We start from the raw sequence: 22,924 nt of genomic DNA on the forward strand, positions 1-22,924 counted from the left end.
ACGACCGAAAGAAATTTTTCGGTAACGTCATTATTGGAGGAGCGAAGATTCATTCAGCTCAGTGCACCATGATGGGGTTAATGTGGAACTAATTGCTTCTAATTGGGTTTAAATTAGATTGTTATGTACTAACTGCGATGAGTTGATACAGAAGCTCTCAAACCGTTAATTTTCTTGGACAGCCATGGTTAATCACCAGCTTTTCTCACACTCCATCTATTTAATCGCCATTTGTGCCTTCAACAGTACTACTCCATGGTCTATTACAATGTATTCTTCTTGACCTGCAGGAGGGAAGTGGTCAACGAGACCACTTAACTCCTTAAAGTGGAGTGTAGCCCAGAGCAGCTAATTAGAAGCCGTTTGTAGACACACAATTGACGTACACTTTGATTGACACAGATTTTAGCGGAGAAACCAAAGAATATAATCGTTAGAAGTCCTTCTCCATCCACACATTCTTGGGTAAATATCTGGTGCAATTCCTTGGAAATCCATGCCACCTTTCCATATTTTTATTCATTTTTTTTCTTCAGTTTCCGTTAAGTGTTGGGTCATGCGTGTGTATGGCTGAGTTCTCTTCATACCTGCAGAGACTCCAACCCAAAGCACCTTCTGATCTGGAGATTCTCCCGCCTGAAACCCCTAGCAAACGGGAGACTCCAAGTCGATGTGTGCGAAGCGCGAAGTTCCTAGGGTTCTAGATGCTCTCTGGTGCTATCTAAGGCTATTTTATTTCAACATACAATAGCAATAAGTAAGAAATCCTTTCCAACGGGAGATACAGAGCCAGGGCGGGAGGAATTAAATCTCAAACGGGAGAACGGGAGATTTTGCAAAAATAGGTTTTCGGCGGGAGATCTCCCGTCGAAAACGGGAGAGTTGGAGTCTCTGTACCTGCACCGTGACCGTCGTTGTGCGGTCAGAGACATTCCTCGACGTCTTTGTTTGAATGTGTATATCGATGCACACTGCACGGGTTCCCAACTACCCCGAGGTACCACCTCACTACCTGAGTTACTTGACGAATATGGGATATTGCGGCATTACTATAAAATTGTGAATACTTCAAAATTTGATTGTCAGGTCGGAAACAACATATCTCCAGAAGCCTCCGAGGAAGATATGTAATTTTGGCGGAATATCAGGGTGTTTAGAGACAATCAGATTAACGTTGAATTTAGATTACAATTTTATGAGGCAGGAACAGGGTAAATCATTGTATAAAGATCTGAATGAAACGAATGCTCGTCGTACATATGCAGCTGAACAAACAAGAACTTTGGAGCGGTTTCCTTACTTAATTCAAAACGTTACATGATCTGCGAAGAGGATACTGCATGGAGTTTAGGGATTCTGTATCATTACGTTTAACTGGAAAATAAGAGTCAAAATTTAACAAATTATTTCTAGTTATCTACCATGTCTGTTAATTTAGTTACAAAATTAAGTCCACAAAAACTTGTCCAATGCATCATATATATATATATATATATATATATATATATATATATATATACGTGTATATATATGAAGCAAGCAGTTGATTTAAGTGCATGTTGGACAAAAAATGTTCTTACAATTAAGTTATATTCGCCTTACAAAAAAAAAGTTTGCATTTCGAATGAAATGATTGACAGTTCACTGAAAGATGCCACAGGTTGCACTTTTCAGCTTTTGGCAAAGTTCAATCTGATGCAGAAATGCGACCGTCAGGTACTGCAGAGGAATGCCGAGGTCATTGCCATGAACCAAACGAGCGACTCGTAAACTTGTGATTGAATGTACACTGCAACTCGTAGCTGAACTTGTGCGATAAATTGCAGACATAATTTTTTCTAATCTTCAAATTACAGGACCACAGGGTGAACCAGGACCACCGGGTCGACAAGGACTACCTGGACACAGGGGTCTTCCTGGACAAAAAGGTAAAGTTCAGCCCATCAAAACGGCATATTGTTTCCATCCATAATAGACAGGGACCTGTCAATTTTTTTTATTCGTTGATTCTGGAATTGGTCCTATCTTAGTTGGAGAATGCTAAGAGTTGCAATATTATGGTTCTAAACTGTACTCATTTAGCCTGCGCGTCTTTGCTTGATAAAAATAGAAAACAAAGCGAAGAAAAAAGAAACACTTTTCTCCAGTTAAGAACCGGACAGCGGCGAGTAATCATCGAACACTTGATTACTTTATGATTTTCTATGTGTGGAGTGAAACGAACTGAATATTATGACACAGGGAAAAAAGGGGGAAAATTAACTCGCAAAGTAAAAATGTTTGGCGATGATGCCCTTATTTTCTGACTTCGACAACATTGACCAGCCATTTCAGGCTGTTGCAAAGCTTTTCACAAACTTATGTCCTACCCAGGTTCATGGCTTTCCTTTCGATTCAACCAGCAGGGCTGTGAGTGTGACGTAAGCAAAGAACGTTCATCTCTGCGAACACCTCTTTAGAAATAATGAGCGTACCTGTTTCACGACCGCATTGGACAATCTGTACGTAGTAGGGTATCTATGATGTGAGCGTGCATTGTCATCATTTAACATTCATTTCTCTTCATTCATTTATTTTATATTTGCATTCATTCTATGCAATTCAGCGTGTAGTCTCCCCGTGTCGTCACGATACTTACGTACGCACACACAAATCACACTTCTCACACTCAAATATATTTATCTTTTAGTCACTTTATATTCCATATGTGATAATGATGTATTGTCTGTTTTGTTTCAAACCACCAGGTGAAACGGGTGCTAAAGGAAGAAGAGGCGAGAGAGGTTAGTAAATGTACCACCTGCCTTTTTCACTGTTTAATATAACTTTTTCAATGCTCTGTTTGCAATGTGGTACGTCACTATCGGGTACAACGCATACTCAGTCTCAATTACACCATTGTCTTACCACTACCATTTTTTTTTTTGGTTGTAAGAAAAAACACTAAAAAGTCTAACACTTTTGGCATGAGATTGCTATTCTATCGCATATCGCAACCTATATTTAGATTAAATGCTGTGATGTTTTAGCTTTGATAGTTCTATGGGTTTTCATGCAAAGCTGCCGACATTTCTAAGAAATTGCTGGGACACTTTCAAAACACAAGTTTAGTTTCTATAGATAAACTTGTATTTATGTGTCTTCTTGTGAGTTTGTTTCGATATATCAATACTCTTTATGAATATACTTGCAAGTCGTATAAAATTACTTGTCCTTTAAAGTACTTAGTCTTCCAATTTTGCTCCTAAATTCCTGCCAGATTCTAGCCAGATTCTAGCGGTTTTTGTCAACTTCATGAAACGTGCTTCCTTTCGTGTATGGAGTCTAATCCTATAGCCAAACAGCCAAAGTGACTAAAACGAACTATAATACTCTAACGACTCGGTCTATAAACATCACTCCCCGTCTCTCTTTTGTCGAAAAATTTGCCATTTTTTTTCTTTTTTATTATCAACGGCTTCCTCAGTTTCTTGAGATTTCGTTTCATCAACTTTCCATACCTCTTCTTTTGCCGCAGGACCCATGGGCCATCCAGGTGCGCGTGGTGACAGCGGAGATCGAGGTGAAAAAGGTAAACGTGGCTTCAGTCTTGCGCTCAGAATCTTTTAAGAAATAGCGACTGTAGCAGAAGCTGCTATTATTACGGGCCCCAAGGGTCTTGCGCGAAATGTGTCTCCCGTCAGTGCGCTGTTCGTGCGGGTTCAACACGACCTGTTTGTATCGAACAATTACTACATGTAAAAAGCACTTGGAAGCAAGGAAGCTGTCTAAAAAGCAAACAAACAATGTACATCACGACAGTTATATATATGATTGCTTTTCAAACTTTTGCCAACAAGTGTTCCTGTTTCTGCTTTGTTCGTGTGTAGAAATGTAGAGGAAGCAAAAGAGGGCTGACGGTTTTGAAAGGTTTAGCGTGCGAAATATGTCATTGATGGCCTGGCTGTCTGAACTTCTTATCGCATTAGGATATTTTGAAACTGTCGCAGTAAGCCTACGTATTATCATGAAACACTTTTCCAAATCCATTGCATTCGAAAGCTCCAGTGCATCATAAAATGTCGTCCGTTGTCTGGTTTCGATGAAATAGAATATGTCTTGTCAAACAAAAGGCTCGCGTATAAGTGGAGATTTAGATCATTGGAATCAGACCGGGTGACAGGTTCCTTCATGGTATCGGGAACGAGCTGGAACTTCTGCCTACTCAGAGAATCATTTTGTCTTTTGGCAAACAAAAAATATACAATAGATGCGAAGGATCTTTTTGGTCACAATTCTTACTTTTGCTGTATTGACCTGATAACAAAGCTTAAATGCTCCAATAATATCAGACTTTGTTGCCGAAGGGAACAACCTCGTAATAATTATACTGACTGACAAAGCTCATCATAAAACAGTTTGGAATGAGGGGGTAAGGGATGATATCGCATCAACCAATGATGCCTGCAATAGTCTTGCCCTCTGTATTAATCAAAATTCAATTTATCGCACCAAACAAGGTACTTAATCGAATAATTAGATATCTCTGTACAAATTTGTACTAATTTGTGCCATTAAATTCCAGGTGTTTCTATTTCTTGTCATTTTAATCTGCTTTTCTCTTTCTCTTGGTCAATCTCACCTTCCCTATGCACAACCAGTATATACGTACATCATGTTCTCTCGCTCCCTACAAAAGCTGCGATGTGCAAAGGCCGTGTAAACGAGGGAATTGGTCAACTTTATTGGTGCCAGTTTATTCTGTTTTAGTTCTTACTGAAAGCAATTTGCTCTCCGGTGACGTCAGTGTTGTTCCAAAGGCACCAGACCTGCAAGCTGATATTCTTACGAAAATATACAACAAAAGTTGGCCTGTAGGCATTCTGGGTTTTTACTGATTGTGAAAACAGTTTTTTGTGTGACTTTCCTCCGCCATGACCCAGGTTTAAATGCAAACACTCCGCCATGTTTGCTGGAAGAATCCGTTCAACGACCAGGCGATCAGAAGCTCCTTACCTACATACCTGCGCTCCCTGGACACTCGTCTTCTCTTAATTTGGTTCAACAGCAATTCGCATGTTTGAATGAAAGCCTCTTAAAGTATCATTTTTTTTTCTTCAGCAAAACGACACTCTACACATTGCAGTTTGAGTTTCTTCTTGTTGATCATGGGCGACACAAAAAACAGCCAAAAAATAAGATCAAAACAAGGGCCGAAAACAGAGTTACTTTCTAAATGATATGTTATTGTCGTGGTTTCTTACAGGCAGTATTCTACTACAAAGCGCTGTAGGCCTATCTAGAATCTTTACTTTCAGAGAAGGAAAAGTTCAACAGCGTGTGAGGTTTAGGAAAGAAATCGGTTTAATTCCTCGTTACCGAACAATACGAAGACCAGTACTGGGTACGTTAATTTTCCGGAAGTCACAGTCTTCAGCTAGCAATTTACATGTATCTTTCCCTGTCAAGTCAACATCCTTCAACCATTGTCAATGAAAATATCAAATTCAAATTCAAATTTAAATTCAAACTTTATGTTCACTTTTTTTTTCCAACAGCATGTCCAAGAAACAATATTATGAGTTTGACATGGGAGTAACAAAATGCAGCACATAACCAGACAGGATTAACAAAATGTTCATGTCTACGTGATCAGTACAAAAAAAGATACATACATTCTAAATACACTCTGCGAAAAAAAATCAAGGTAGATATGAGTGACATACATTACTATGTGAATGAATTAAAGTGTCTTGTGAAGAAGATGTATATTCGAAACCCAAAGTTTGGAATGTGAGTATACGTTTACTCCTGGTAAGTGAGGAAGACCAAATTCTGTCTTCTGTTCCCCCTGAACGCCTCATGACAAAAGACAACTCGTTGCTTATTACGGTACTTTTGTTTGTATATCGATGTGATAGATGGTCGGCTCCTGACACTTCTATTAGTCTTCATTGCAGGAGTTACTTTTTTTTAAGAATTGTAGAAGCATTGTACGGTTGAAATCGGTTGACGATATTACTCTTTGTTAAGTGCTATGATTCAGTTCGACAATAGCCTTGCAGCTGGTTATTAAAGAAATCCAAATAGCAATGTGGATTGAGTGAAACCAGCGACATTAGTAAAACACATCAGTGAAAGTTTGAGGAAAATCGGACGATCTATGAAAAGTTATGATTTTTTTTTCAAAGTTTTCGTGTTGTAATGACTGGATAAGGAGACTACAAGAGTTCAAAAGAGAATTAAACAAATCTTTTTTTCCCTGAAAATTTCACATTCCTTCAACTTGATACTGACATTCTTATATTAAGGGTATTATAGTAATTGTTCCCCTTGCTCTCTGAAAGCGGTTAGTGAAGTGCTCTTTCATTACGCTAAAAAAGTGAAAACATGTTGAATTTTCTTTTATTTTCTGTATACTGTTGTCCACACATGATGTCATAAACTCAAATAGTCTCCTACAGTGATTCCAATATCAAAACTTTTAAGATTCGTAACTTTTGCATCGATTGTCCAATTTTCCTCAAACTTTTACTGGTGTGCTGTACTAATGTTGCTGCTTTCACTCACAATTCGCATTTCTCTTTGGGTTTTGGTTTTCTTCAAGGGTTAAGTATCACATAAGGAGAAGTCGATAGTGTTACAGATAGTTCGTTGGTTATGAATACGTTGTTCAATAAGTATGATTTATCCAAAATTTAGTGCACAGCAGAATCAAAGACACTTTTTATATATTTATCTTTTTATCTGTTTTTACAATCGAAGCGTAATCATTGAATAAAAGAAAAATAAGTCAAAATTATAGTAACGCTTACTGTGTTTGGACTTTTAAAAGGAATAACATAGTTATAGATCCTCAGAACTCTGTCTCTCTATAAAGCTTGTTTGCGTGATGTAAAGCATTACGATGAATGGTATACGCAAAATTAACTCTGTGATATCCGTGCGAGAAACCAGCCGCTCACACCTTCTGTTCATTATGGACTAATACTCATATTTTTTTATTACCGAATATCTTTCCCACAAAGTTAAAGCATTTGGTTCAACATACATTTCGACTTCCGTAAATTTAGCAACGTTAGAGTATAATATGTAACTAACATAATATTATGTAACTAATTTGTTTTCCATCTTTGTTTTTCGTAGGAAAGACTGATTCAAAAGCTGACTAAATGAGAAGATTTTTTTTTTCTTTTTTAAGATTCGTTCTCGGTTTACTGTCTTAAAACAACTTTTTTAGACAATAATCACTAGCAAAATTACTAAAACAAAATCACATAAATTGACGCAGAATCCTACTTTTGACCAAGGGAAGTCGAAGATTTGAATAAGGGCTCTGGATATGCTGGGTGCGTATTGTCACCCATCTATGCTCCAGTGAATACAAAAGATTATACCAGATTGGCGGCGAAGATGTGACAAGAATCATTTGCCTCGAGAAAGTCCACAGTAGTAGCCGAAAGATAGTCAGTCATATATTAAGGTTGGTTGAGGATCTATTGTTGTTGTTTTTGTTGTTGTGACATTCGTTTTATTTCTGATTACATTTTGACAGGAGACATGGGTCTACAAGGATCTCAGGGTCCACCCGGATCTCCCGGCCCGCCCGGGCCCAGCGGGGTGCACAACTGTTCATGTGCTGGTACGCCGATATTTTTCCGTCAAAATTTGCAGCATAACCCCACAGTCCATTCTCCTCTCCCCGCAATAAGGGAAAAAACGAAACAAATCACTGAATAACAACCGACATCGAAAACAAAAGCAAACTATAACGTTGCAATTTTACCTGTCAAGGCTTTTCTATTTTTGTTCTAACGTTTCCATTTGTATTCGCAGGCTTAACTCGTCTGTGATAATAAACGTCGAGCTGTCGTCATGTCACACCATCTAAATCTAAACGGAGGGGGTAAAACTGCTGAAAATTGCTTATCTATAAGGGTGGCGAGTCAGTAGAGTACAAAGGAGTCAAAAGGGAGTCTGATTTTTTGATCCTATAGCTCAGGCCCTTTCTGATAGCATTTATCTGAATTTGTCACAATATAATCTCTACTTGTAGCACTGTTGGTTGACTAGACATTTTCTCAATATTGCTGAGTAAACCAAATACTGTTATTTGTACTATCATGTGGATTCAATTATAATAAGACATCATAAGTATCTCTTCTTTTTGCCACTGTCCACACAAGGAAAAATAAAGGAAAAAACTTTCGAGCCCTATACAATGATTACTACCATGGCAGAACTTATCATTGCATCCTTCCATTTTGACTGTAGTGCTAAAGTTGTCGTTTTACGCTGATTTCAACTTTGTTCTAGATGATGATTCTCCTACGTGTGAAATGGAATACCATCTATGTCGATAATCATTGAATTTTTGTCTTATTTGACTTGATAACACAAGCGAGTCTCTGTGATATATATATATATATATATATATATATATATATATATATATCATGTGTGATGAGGAGGACAAGCTCATTAACGCAGTCGGCACAGATACGCTTTCATCAAGCTTTTTATGTGACGATTGCAGTGTGTCATTCAGATCGGTCCTATTACAATGTATTATTGTTGTGTTTTCAGGACTAGAGCGAAGGGCATATACACCTCAACAGGAAAAGGGCCACATCAGCCTGGGCGAGCTGGAAAAGAAGATGCGAAAACTGCTTCTCCAGTCAGCCATCTCTTGCACAGTGGTTGCCAATCATTCCTCCGAAGACACAAAGGTTCTGATTGATGACTGTAAGAAGTGTGGGAGGCAGAACACTCAGGTACCAGGGGATCCAGCATCATCTGACCCAAAAGGAGATGATGTTGACTCAAGATCTACCACGCAGTCTGATTTCGTCTTGCCTGGATCGAGGGGAGATCAATCCCGACTTGAACGGGATGGAGATGAATCAAGGGATGCTGCGAATCACGAGTACTCCAGACTGCATGATGACGGTAACTCGGGTATGAAACAGTTGCCCAACTTGAACGTTTCGAGAACCACCGACCGTCCACCTAACCACCAACACCGCCACCGCCACCATCATCATCGCAGTAATCCTAACAACGCGAGAGGCCGTGGCTCACCGGACGACGTGGGGAAGATACAGATGAATGACTCCTTTTCGTCTGGAGGAATTTTACTCTCGGCTCCAACGGCTATGTCGGATGTCTCTCCAGGTATAACGGAGGAAGAGGAAGGGTTTATCCGTAGAGACCCAAATGATCTAAACATTGCTTCAATCTCCCAGTGGGGTGCCCTCAGCGCCGACAGTGAGGATGACACAACCGAAGAAACCAAGATGCATTTTACAAACGCGACGTCGAGACCCACGCAATTACTACACCGACTCTCTGGCGGGACTCATATGGAAAGCGACGAGCAAAGATGTAAGAAGCGTGTAGTTGAGGTGTATGATTGGCTCGAGTAGTCGACTAATCTGAGATCGCAATTATTGTGAGCATTATCACCACGATTTTTTTTTAATACTCATGTCATCTAACGAAAGGTACAGTTCTAGTACATTTGCACCTGATCATCAATCAACTACCAAAATCTCATTAATCAAGACTAGATAGGTTTAGCAACATCGAGCATAATTTTCTTGTGCTTGCAGTAGTTCAAACACATGTGTAAAGAAAGCGGCACCAAAGTTAGATTCAACAATTTTATCTATATATTCCGTCGTCTTTCTTTGAAAGGCACGGTAGTCCCATCATAGCCACAAAGTTCTGCTTTACAAGGGAGTCATGCGTCAAACATAAATATGTTAGAAATAAGTTGACCTGGTTAAAAGGGTAAAAGGTGTCGGCTTAATATGTAGCTCCATAAGATAATGACAGATAGATGAATCTAAAACGTTGGACCATGGAGGTAAAACACAACCAAAAGATACAATTGTATGATACTGCAAGTGAGAACATGATGTCTTGAGGTGTCACCATCTTAATCGTCCTTACTGTATCTACTTCCTTGCAGCAATCAATATATCCACGCTTCTTGAACGCCTCACCGAGCTGACTGCCAACAGAAGTATGGAATCCCTTATCAACCTCGTGCACATGTCCATTTCCTCCAGGGGCCATTGTGGGTGTCCCTGCCCGCCAGGACCGCGAGGCCGTCCTGGGCCAGCAGGGATACCTGGCCTGAAGGGTGACAAGGGTGACACTGGTGAGAATGGTCTGAAAGGTGCTGCTGGAAGACCAGGGCCACAAGGACGCAGTGGGGCCCCGGGCACATCTGGGTTACCTGGGATGCGGGGGTTGAAAGGAGAGCCTGGAGAAATGGGACCTGAGGGTATGAAGGGAGATGACGGGGAGATGGGGCTAGTGGGGCCGATGGGTGAACAGGGCTTCATTGGACCCAAAGGACCAAAAGGAGAGTCCGGCGTCATGGGACCAAAAGGTTCGCCCGGTCCAACGGGACCGTTTGGGCCACGAGGAGAGCCTGGTAAAGAGTCTTATTCGTGAAATCATCAAGATATAAATAGATGTAATACATGTAATTCACTGATGTTTGTTGTTTCTTTGTTACTTATGAATGTATCATTGACAAGTCTATGATAATTATGAAACGTGAAACAACAGCTGTCCCGACAACCCTTGTCACATGGAGAATACACTTAAATCCATCGCGTAGGCAACTTCTAATACATCAAATATTGATACTGTTCGTAGGGAACGAAATGTATAACTGAATCGTATTCTTCTTATACTCTTCTTTGTTGTTGTTGTTGTTGTTGTGGAAACAAGTACAGTGTAGTTTCCATGCGTTCTGCGTGTGCCACTCGTAACTTGGATAACAACAAAATCATCCTCATTTGTGTTTCCCGGTAGGAAGGATCGGCAAAACTGGCCCACGTGGCCCTCCTGGGGAACCATGCTCGCACGATTCACCCGGGGAACGGTTGACAGTCAATATGGGACAGGATGACCGGGGCAGAATCGGTAAGTGGTGAAACAAAGCCATGACAGCTTAACAAGTTGACGTGACTTCAGCATCGTTTTCAAAGAGAACTAATGGTGATTGGACAATGTATCGTGAACCTGTGAACACGTAGAGCTCTGTGATTTTTTTTTTTATTGTGGTCCACCTTTGTATTCACCTTTTCATGCTTGTGCATTACGCATTCCCAGAATAAATTTTCCCTAAACTAATATTTTCTCCTTTTCATATTTCTCGTTAGTACAAGGAACTACTGCTACACCGTCGGTGACCATGGGGATGCCACCTGCTGCAAGTCTTACGACAAAACCAACGATCATAGATCCAACGGAAAAGATGTTGAAAATCGACGAACCATTTGTGAAGTCACGTGAGTTCCCGTGATATCTGACGGCCGGCAACTGTTGCGGTGTTATACATTGTGCATTTTTTCGTATTGCCTGTAGAATGCAAGCATGCTAATATGACTATGTTACTTTGATTACGTATGTCAGTGGAACGTTGAGTTATGAATTTGTGTCATTGACTGCATGTGGTGCTTTCTTTTCCCCATATTGGTATGCTTCGATTTCGTAAAATGAGTACTTTTGATACACAGAATGCCACTTGACGCAAATATCAGAACCGAACGAGATCCATACGATGGTGCAGTTCTACGGGACATGGATGAAAGATACGTTTGTCAACACCACGCAACCGGACAAGATATGGGTAACCATGCACCACAAGGGAGCTGTAGTACTTGGTAAGTATATACACCGTTACTTATCAAAGAAATAGCTTGGTACTTATCACACCGAAAGGAAAGTTTTCACGATTGTCCGGTCAGTAAGGTTGTTAGGTAAGCGTAATGAACTGTATATACATTGTACACCCACATGCCACCAAGAAGAATTTTCTAAATGGACAATAAATGAATCTGAATCTGAATCTGAACATAGCGTCATAATCATAGGTTAGATATGTGAGCTATGCGCATGCGTTTGATCATGCCCCGCCCAATTTCACTTACTATCGACAACACGCTAAAGGTAATTCATAAGTCGGCAACCTGACTCCGTGTTATTCTTTTGAAACAGGAATGTCGAATGTTAGATTGTCAATTTATTATAAATTACTGCATTCATTTTTTAGGAGATTACAGAAAAATATCAGTGCATAGTTATTTCCTTTTCCTTATTTCACATTGACATCTCTGTTTATTTCGTGCTGATATTACACACATTTGGGCGAAAATGATATAGTTATACAACTACCTGGATTTGAATGGACAATCTTACCAGTTTACAAGGGGTCTAAACGCAACTTAAAGATTTGAGGGTACTTTCGAAAATATCGGCACATTTGATTTTGCTTCAACTTAACTGCAGAATCTTTTGTCTCATTTCACTACCTGCATCTCAGCCAGGGAAACTGAGATCGCAAATAATAAATGAATAATTTCCTAGGTATTGATTTAACTGCTTCCTTAATTTGCATTGAATATATTTTCTTTTGTTCTGCTGTTTACCTATTCGTCGTACATGTCGTAAGCGAAGAGATAGGCATGCTTGCTCAGAAGACATAATTTACACAATAATCTACTTAATCTAGTCAATGTTCCCTGAGCATCTAACTTTGTGGAGTTGGCGCATTTCAAATTCTCCATCATTATTTTTATACGTCACGAATAACACTTTCTTAAACTTAACGTTCACCCCCCTTATTCAGCACCAAGGAATGCCAGTCCTGTTGTTCGTCTATCAATAGATTTATGATACAAGAGGAATATACATACACATGGGTTTGATTGTTGTTGCTGTATAGCATTTCGGAGATAAAGATCAAAGCAATCTGTCATAGATTTGAAATGGAAGGAAACCATGCCGCCCTTCCTTATCCCAGCGATTATCTCCGCACAAGATTCCATCTTAGACGCATGGTGGGCGTGTGTTTGACTCACCTTTCGACCCGCTGTGCCCCTTCACATTCCAAATCACACCACTCTAGGGAAATATAACATTTGTAGGTTGCAATATTTTGCGACTTAAAACGTGAATGTCTATTATGTTTCGAAATACAGATTAACATTACAGTGCTTGTGTTGTGCGTTATCATTATAATCTAGTAACAATTCCTATAGCAAGATTGACATCACGTGTATTGCTAAGGACGTACACTCACAACCGTGAAATTGATGACTTTATGATGCAAATCTTATCATGAAAATGTTTGGTCGCCTGCTGGGAAATAACTTTTCAACCATATGCTCATGGACTTGTATATCAACAACTACACTTGGCAAAAAAACATATATATATTTAGTAAACTTCAAGTTGTTTCTGTACAGATGATCTGTTATCCATGACTTTAGACCTATATTGGTCTGTCTTTTTTTTTTCTTATATCTCTCTTTCTCTCTACTTGATTTCTAAAATTTTCGTTGCATGAGTTTAAAGCCGCGCGGTAATGTTTTCTTTGTTAAAGAACACCGCGAATGTCATAGTCTTTTAAAGACGGTTTGAACAGAATGAACTCCCACATCACCGTCTGTCTCACTAATCTTTATGATTATGATGGTTTCTCCTTCTTCATTCTTCTTTTCCTCCTTGTCTGTTAGCTTTTCTGTGTCATTTCTATGTGTCAATTCTCTTTCGTCGTGTTCAGCTATAAGTTCGACCAGACCTTCTAAAAAAAAAAAAGTTAACAGCCCTTTCATTTCATGAAAATATCGTTGTAACATATATTTTACCAGAAAAAATATTTTTCCCTCCGAAATGGGTACAAGGGCGTTTTAGCAGATAGACTCCATTTTTTTCTAAATGTGTGGTTTTTTTTTTTTATCTGACAATAGATGCGTGTTTTTTTTTTGTTTCGCAAAATGGTCCGATATAAGAAAAAACTTCACTGAGGTTACGACAGCATATTAACGACGTGAAAAAGAGAAAATGAAAATGATATTACAGCATACCGAATTCCATTTTTCTTGCTAGAATACAAAAGACTGGCTGATGTGAAAGCCAGTCGCCCGTTCGCCACCTTCTCACTTCCCTTCCCATGGGACGGCAACGGCCACGTGGTCTACAACGGCTCGCTCTTCTACCACCAGCGAGACACAGCCTACATGGTCAAGTACAACCTGTTTAATGGTGTTGTTGCCACACGGGTAAGAAAAATACCCCACATCCCCGCGACCCCCTCCCCTATACTGCGATGTAAACTTCGACTTAGACTTTGACTGCAACATAAATTTCGAACATTGGAAGTATTACTATACTAATGATGCACAGGATAGAGTGTGTTAGTGAAGGTGCGGCGCGCTCGAGAGTATTGACAATGGTGCGACATGCACGAGGCGCAGCCGAGTGCATGTTTGCAACCGTTGTCAATACTCGAGAGTGAGCCGCACCTTCACTAACGCCACGAAATAATCCTGTGCATGATTTGTTTTATAAAATGGGTCGAAAACTAACAGCATTATTCACGTACCTTTGTGGGTCAATACCAGTCAGCTACATGTAGCACTCGCTCAAAAGTCAAGATGTCCGAAGATTTGTCCAAACATGTCCAAACATTTACGCACGTCGCACACTCGGAAATCCCGCACATAAGTACTGTACGTACGTATAAGAGTATACGTACGCCACGTACTGTTATGCACAAGAAAGGCCGCCGGCTGTTGTGGCAGCCCGCGGCCCGAACTAGAAGTTGTTTACAGGATTGACAGCGCGTATAGTAGCGCGTGACGCACTTGTAACAACTGATTGAGTGCGCACTGCTAGTGTAAAACATTGTGACGTACGTCAGGCCAGGGAGGTGGAAGAGAGACTCTTCTTAGTGCATACCTGAAGAAAATAATGCACGCACACGTGACTCATTTCAGCGCTTCCAATTGGCTACATTCTTGAACCCATTTTATAATGTATAATATTTGCATTATCTGTCGCAAAAGTCGAAACGCACGCATTTTCCAATAATGCTCCATATAGCATTCTGGATTGGTTGAAATACAGACATGACAGAGATAAAAGAAGACACACACACACATACACGCACAAAATCAAATTTGACTATTCCTTCATCAAATCATAACAGAACATTTTGTCTTCATCATTCGTGAATATGAATCAAATTATGATAACGATGACGATGATAATACATCGGCCTGCGTATAGGCCGATGAGTTAATATTCTTGTTGGTTACGCGTTTGGTGTAAGTGCAACTTGGTGAATTTCTGTGCGGCCAGTGAGTATACTTCTGTTTTTTGATACGTTTGCAGAGGGTGATACCAAACTTAGGCTATCATCTAGAAGGGCCATTCCAGATGTCTTCAGGGCATACGAACGTAGACTTCTCTGTGGACCAAAACGGCCTCTGGGCGGTGTACCCACTCGCGCGCGGCGGACAGGTTGGGAAGCTTGCCGTCTCAAAGCTGGACCCAGACACCCTACAGATTATTACCACCGTGACAACAGATCACAACTTCCAATCGACGGCAAATGCCTTCATCATATGTGGCGTTCTCTACACCAGCAAAGGGCCGAACAGCCGACCGTCCAAGATCGATTTTGCATACGACCTACTGAGAGAAGTTGAGCTCCAGAATACGGGGTTGGTAGTCGCCAACAGGTACCGCAAGACAGTGATGCTATCATACAACCCACGGGATGGACTCCTGTATGGGTGGGATAAAGGTCGCATGGTCACTTTTCAGCTGCACTTTAATGAACAAGAACGCTGATCCCTACAAGAACATTTGAACTGCACGGTGAAAAATTTGGTAGTGGCGTCGTCATATTAAAAGTTGAATGTACATGTACATGTAAATCATGCACTTTAATTGTTAAGGACAGATAGAGGTTTCCGAAGTTTGTGATGGATACCAATGTTGCCGAGCTGATGCTTTGTGAAGTAATGGACTAATGTAAAGAAAGCAAAGTTATGGTGTCGTCAACAGACATGGTTGTATACCGTAACTTCTTTGGGCTGAACTCCAAATTGCCCAATTCTCCAGCTGCTATATCTTTATGTCATACAATGTATTTATCATTGTTAATTGTCTGGATCTCAATTTTTCCACATATTTCTCGTACTGAAGTAACATGTCATAATCTATCTCGCAGCAAACCATGGTTGTCATAATATACTCGTATAATTATGTAAAGTTTTTGCAGCACCTCTTCGATCATCCGTATGCTCACTGGAGTTTAACCAATAGTTATCAGCGACAGGGGCGTCACTATTATAGAGGGAGACATAGTTCATTAAATATTGACACATTTCCTCACGTCACCTCTCGAACTGTGCAGTGTATGGAGTGGGAATTACAGTCAGCGGTCAAGGGTCAATGACTACAAGCAATGCGCGTATGCATGTTTGCCTCAAAAGGGTTTTGAGACATTCTGTTACTAAACTATTACTTGCAAAAAGAATTAATCTGTTCCGTTTGTAATAAGGATTTCTTTACTTGGCAGAATGTGTCATCATTGCATGCGTGAAGTTCTACATGGTAGTATACTGCTCCATTTGTTGTTTTGTTAATATTGGTCAAAAAACTGGTACCCTGCTACGAGTAGAACGGACTGTTTATTAGCTAGTAACGACATGATCTCAAACACAGTAATGCCATGATACAACAGATCGAGATTATAGGAGTGAGTTTGTCATAACGCCAATTATTATACCCCCTCGGTGACTGAAAACAATGAAATGATAACAATGCATCTTCCTATCGAGCAAATTCACTATGATTTCCCATAGCCATTAGCATATTGGGACTGTTTGTCACGTGTTTACTCTACGGGTAACATAATCATCAAAATCAAGACTTATCAAATTTGCGTCTGTCTCATCAGTATTTAGGAAGAACATGTTTTAATCGTGATTAACGCTTTGAAAATGAAACTTGGTGTGCTATTTGTTGACTCTATGGAGACTTATCAAATCAAAGAGACAGAAATATGAAGATGTGATAGCACATTGCTGGTACATCATTTCTTCTGGTGCACATCACAAGCGGGACACCCAAGAGTCATACAGCCCACGAGCCATACTGCCCACGAGTCATACAGCTCATGAGTCATACAGCCCGTGAGCTAGACACTATGGGGAACAATTCACACCTCGAGTTCTATGTCGATTCAAAAAAGCTCACTAGCTATACAGTCCACGAGCTAGTTACAAGACGAACAAGACCCACGAGCTCGACATTAGGCAAGAAAGTCCGATGAACTCGACCTTACACATGAATGAGTTTGATATACGTAGTTTCGAACTAGTGGACCTTTTTTCTTACGTAGTGTCGGGCTTGTGGGCCTTATTTGCCATAGTTTGTGTCTATCTTAGGGTCCTGTTGCACTTGGTGTCTTGCTCGTAGGCTGTATGACCCGTGGGCTGTGTATGTCTCATGGATATAGGCCTACTCATAGATCGTATGAGACGTATGACTCTTGGGTTTCTAGCTCGTAGAACGATATCTCGTTTCTTCTTCCAGCGGAGTTGTCAGCCAGTGCAGGGGACTTCAAGGTGGCACTACATGTAGTGCGCAGTTTAATCCTCTCAGATCTGCCATTGTAGAATCCTATTGACATTGCACAGTAATGTCGCCTACGGGTCTGAAAGAGTTAGCGTCTTATAAGTCAATCTTGTGACTGGCATTGGGCAGTGACATGATACTGCACATTACATTGCTGGCCTAAGGATCCTATCATTATGTAAGTATACTAATCTGCACCGTATCTTTGTTATGCACTTACTTTTTATCCCAATAACTATCACTGCCCGGCTGTGTTCGATTTTTCATATTTTGTATGTTCTCTTGAATAGACAGTACATGACATGTCAGCTGTCGTATAACCTGCAAACACTCTTCACATTTTTTGTTTCATGTATATACCTGATGTTACATGTAAAGCTACTTTGTTCTCCAAATTGACAATAAGAAATTTACTCTTACGATAGAGTGTAAATATTTTGCAGTTTGGTCATGAATGTAATACTGCTGGCTAGTATCATAATTCAGTATTCAGCATGGTGTATTCATACAGAGATAATGTAAAAAGAAAAGAAAGATAATGTGTAGACACGTTTATTATTCTCTTAGCATAATGTGATAGAAGGTGTGTATGCTTGTATATGGTTTATCTCTAGGAGATAATAATATTCACAAATAAAATCGCCACAAAATTATTCTAACAAGTTTTCACTTCGCTATGTGATATCTGTGTCAGTCTTTAAAGTTAGAAAACATGTATCGATTTTGTTGAATGAAAGTTATTTACCTGAGGTCACCCAAATCAACACATAGTGGTTTTTTTTTTTTGTGTGTGGGTATGTATGCATATATACTCAGTATATGCACATAATAGTATGTATGCATATATAATGTGTATATATGGTTACAGTTCGTTATTCCGAAGGTTCGCTATTCCGAAGGTTCGTTAGTCCGAAGGCTCTTTAGTCCGAGGATTCGTTATTCCGAAGGTTCATTGTTCCGAATTTCATTTTCAGATTAACGAATCTTCGGAATAAAGAACCTTCGGAATATCGCCACAAATGTTCGGATTAACGAACCCTTTTTCATTTTCGGATTAACGAACATCTAGGTATATAGGGAATTTGTGTGTTTCGGATTAACGACCCATCGGAATAGCGAACCTTCGGAATAACGAACAACACCCGTATATATCTAATGGTATAATTTCAGGCGCGATTTCTCGGCACATTGCGGCTGATGAGGATACCTCTTTGACATTTCCAAGGAGGTATCACACACGCCCTTTGTCATTCTGGTGATAATATCCATTGCAAAGAATGAAGAAAACAACAAGTTATCAAACTTTTAATAAACTGTGGTGATTCAAATGTTATTGTGCATTATCATTTCAATTAACACCTCCCTTTTAACTAAACATTCATGGAGATCCTTTGTACCGGGAGGAAAATAGCCTTTGCAAGGTTATTCTCAGTAGCCAAATGTGAGTCCAGTGTGCTGCAGAACATCGTCAGCGAAGTGATTGGCTGCAACAACCAGCTGGGGATTAAACAACTTTTGCTGCTGTTTTATAAAGGGCAATCCTTCACGACTAGTGAGATGATTGCTGGCATTGCACCTGCTACAGAAATGTAACTTCTATTTCTACTTACGTATTTTTACATAAAAAGGTCACTGTCTACAGAACCGGTGAAGACTATATCTCTGTCTGTTATATTACCATTATTAAAACCACTGGTCACTCGTGGACTATTATATTTTTGCATTCGTATGTGTCGACAATTATAATGTTGAATACAAACCGGGAAATTGAAAGTTTGCTACCTTTTTTTTGTACAATCTACAATGCACTACAAAACATTAAAACGTAGCCTTTTACAAAAGTAGTTGGTTGAACAATTATACTTTATTTTTCTTACTGCTTTCCTTATGTTTCAAAGTAACACTTTTTTTCAAATAGAAATAAGCCGATGAAAACGACATTCTCTGATAGGGTATTATTGTACTTAGTTCGCGTTAGCAGGGAAAAAAATGAGTGCACGCTTCTCAAAAATGACGACTTATCAATCCGTTACGTGAAATCAAAGGTGCATCATAGCATCAGAACAATCAGTCAAGATCAGTAAAGACTATGGAGCGTTGCTGATACTAAAAGCATTCGTACCATATGTGTGCAAACCATGGATTGGAAATCTCGAGGAGAATTTTGAAAGCTCCTCCCCATTCTCTAAAATGCAATGGACGCTTAACATTTATGTTTGACGTCACGGTCCTCCAGAAGAAGTACTTCCGAGGAGTCTTTGCTGCGTCGAGGAGCAAGCAGAGGCGCCATCTTGTGTAGGACCACTGCAAAAGCAGCGAGCAGGATGAGGACAGTTGTTGCCAGGGCAACCGAAACCAACATCCACGGGTTGATGCGAAGAGAGGTCTCTGAGATAAAAGCAAAGCAAGCATGACGGACAATGACGGGCAATACTGATCATCTTGCTTTATTCATTTGCTGGTGTTACTTTGAAACTGTAGATTTGTGAAAAACATTGATGCGAAAACTTATTTAAGTTTCTTTGGATTCAGTTTTGGTTTACGAATTAATGAATGTTTGAATTAAGTCTGAAATATGGATTGCACTGATACTAGCACCCTCTTTTGCTCTTTTTATTCTCTTTCTCATTTCAGAGTTTCGTTATCTGTGTTCCATTATGTACATACAAAGTGAAAGGAGGTATGGCATCCTTTTTTTCACATATTTAAAATCTGCAGATGTGGTCGGTAATCTGGATTGTCATGTTTGAATAATGCCTCAATGTGAAATGTTCCTAAGCTTTCCATCAAAGAAATATAAAATGTCAATTTCATTAGTGTTAGTAGTCATGAGGTGGCTTTAATTTAGCAGTGCCGATGTCATGTATATTACGGTGTCCATACTGTCAAGCTAAGACTTTGCGTGACAGTACGGACACCGTAATATACATGACATCAGCACTGTTAAATTAAAGCCACCACATGACTCCTAACATTAATGAAATTCACACATTATTTTTATCATTGTCAAGCTTTGCATGACACTGATAAGATGTGAACACATTGTGAACACAGTGTGAACACAGTCTTCACACTGTTAGATTTGAGCTGTAACAGTTTGAACACATCATGAATTATCAATTCACAGTGTGACGCAAAACATTACCATGTGAATCCTTTGTGAAAACCAAACCACAGTGTGAAATCATCTCGACCGTTTTCACACAGTCGACAATTGTGATCACACTGTGAACACAATGTGGGAATATTGTTCTTTCCAGCATAGGGATGGCAGCCTATTCATTGTTACCAGTCGACCTTCCTGACGGCCCTGCCATTATTTGCTCCGATTCTTAAACCTCGATCAGAGAGGGACATAGTGAGCTAAACATTTGGTTTATGAATTCGAAGGTAGGATATCCTGAGCAAGATTTTATTGTAATCAGCTGACAGAAATAACAGTATTGTGATATTTCAAATAGTATATTCCTGATTTTTTTTGAAGAAAGATGAAAATAAAGTGTTCCACTGTGTTACGTCAACAGTTATCACCTAAATGCACTTAATTTGACTCTCAAAAAATTGTTGATTGATATCATATCTACCGGGTGGATTTGTAACTGTAATTGGGAAGACTGAGGTCCCTCCACCGGCTGTCATGGTGTCTTTGGGAGTTGATGTTTGGTATTCGCTGGTACCTGTGGAAAGGAGGTTGAGAAATCCGAAAGTATAATGCCACTCTATGTTCAAGTTGCCTGAACGAATACAAGTAAAATCATTCAAATAGAGTGGAAGAAGCATTCTCGCAATCCAACATTAAACGTGACATATGGAATTTGAAGAATTCATGTGATCACATTCACATTTACACGAGAGAATGAAATGGTTGCAACCGTATACAGCACACTTGAGGTTTCCTCATCCCTGGCCTATTGGTTTGAAACAGAGAACATTCATAAAGAGCATTCATGATAGCAATCATATTTCTTAATAGCAAATCATCACTCCTGGAGCCCCTGGTATCAGGTTCCCACCACATTACAATGATTTGATGCGAAAGTTGTAATCATTCTCTTTCTCCTTCAGTCTTGTTCCAAAAAAGGGATATCTAGTGATTATTCGTGTGTAGGTCCACTGCAGACTTTCCAGGAGGTAACATCTTGCACCTGGCAGTGACTGATCTAATCTGCAAGTATTATTGCCGTCGCCATCAGTGTTTCATGACAGCGTGTATAATTTCGCAATCTCTAAAACAATTTCGCGCTTCACCATTAGTTTCCAATTGTCATGAAACTATATAATCCTTTTCAGTCTACTCCAAAAGAGCTGGCAACTAAGAAATGAAGCTCCTTTGTCAGAGGACACTACTGCCAGGCCGGGACTCGAGCATCACGTGTGCATAAGCCCATCGTGTAAGCCACGAAAGCTCCTGCTTATTCATCTGAAAACATCACAGAAGGGACGAGCTTTAAAACCAATCTCGAAACGCTCTTACTTGGCTTCTTTGAAGAGGTTGTTACGATGGGCGTTGTCCCTCTTCCATCGGTCGTGGTATTTTGAGGTGATGTTTGGCTTGAAGGGGTTGTTACCATGGGCGTTGTCCCTCTTCCACTGGTCGTGGTATTTTGATGTGATGTTTGGCTCCCCCTAGTACCTATGTGAGAAAATGCATTTTTAAACGTTTTGTCGTGGGTCTTGTCCGAGGTAAATACGATTACAGTTCATTATGCGAAAGGTTCGTGATTACGAACGTGCCGAAGATTTCTTTGTGTGTCCGACAATTAAAAAAAAAAATCTTGCGAAGATTCTACAGTCCGAAAATGAAATACGATTTGCTAGTCGAACTCTATTTTCATTTTCGGACCAACAAATATCTAGCTATATACGGAATTTGAGTGTTTCGAAATTACGAACTGTAGAAGGAATTAACCTCCCTTATATATAATAACATTGCTCTGGCGTAAGCTGCATTGTTGGGAAAATACGCTTTGTGTACTTGATTTCTGGGATATTAAACAGGCATTATTCAACTTTACTTTATACCGAGTTGTACTCTGATGTTAAATGCAAGCACAAATACATCGACTTACAAAATAGTGAGGTTTATGCGGCCGGCGTAAAGATATCATAAACAAATATCAGCATGCTAATAAAGCTATCGCAGATAAGTTTATTTCAACGATACTCTTTTTCTTTGGTTTTTAAAAAATTAATTATGCATGTAGTAAATCGGTCTCTCACAGACCTGGTCTTTCATAGATTTGCACCTTTTGACTTACACGGAAACAAAACATCTGGTAGCATGCAGGGCCGGCGCAGCCGTGGGGGTCGTGGGGGCTCGGGCCCCCACACTTTTTGTGCACCATACAAAGGAATACATAAGGTGTCATCACTTTGGGCCCCCACACTTTTTTCAACCCGGAAGTACGTAAGTGGCACTAAAACAGAAATAGATAGAGATCTTGAAGTATGGCGGCGATAAGGTCATGTGTTTTCTCTGAAGACCTTTTTT

At 39.8% G+C, this 22,924-nt stretch overlaps 1 protein-coding gene across 1 annotated transcript in view; it reads left to right on the top strand.

The window, feature by feature from the left end:
• The window catches only part of LOC139732307 (uncharacterized), a 42,719-nt gene extending 26,910 nt beyond the window's left edge, over positions 1–15,809 (top strand). The window contains exons 3-12 of the mRNA XM_071643177.1: positions 1,857–1,928; positions 2,748–2,783; positions 3,518–3,571; positions 8,788–9,363; positions 9,953–10,423; positions 10,810–10,920; positions 11,160–11,288; positions 11,517–11,663; positions 13,891–14,063; positions 15,178–15,809. Of these exons, the coding sequence (XP_071499278.1) occupies positions 1,857–1,928; positions 2,748–2,783; positions 3,518–3,571; positions 8,788–9,363; positions 9,953–10,423; positions 10,810–10,920; positions 11,160–11,288; positions 11,517–11,663; positions 13,891–14,063; positions 15,178–15,639 (2,231 nt within the window). The 3' untranslated portion in view covers positions 15,640–15,809. The remainder of the gene's footprint in view (positions 1–1,856; positions 1,929–2,747; positions 2,784–3,517; positions 3,572–8,787; positions 9,364–9,952; positions 10,424–10,809; positions 10,921–11,159; positions 11,289–11,516; positions 11,664–13,890; positions 14,064–15,177) is intronic.
• Positions 15,810–22,924: the final 7,115 nt, after the last annotated feature.

Source organism: Diadema antillarum, unplaced genomic scaffold, assembly GCF_040938485.1.
Source record: "Diadema antillarum isolate AM-2024a unplaced genomic scaffold, OU_Dant_1.0 seq00000413_RagTag, whole genome shotgun sequence".
In the NCBI taxonomy this organism is placed as follows: domain Eukaryota; kingdom Metazoa; phylum Echinodermata; class Echinoidea; order Diadematoida; family Diadematidae; genus Diadema; species Diadema antillarum.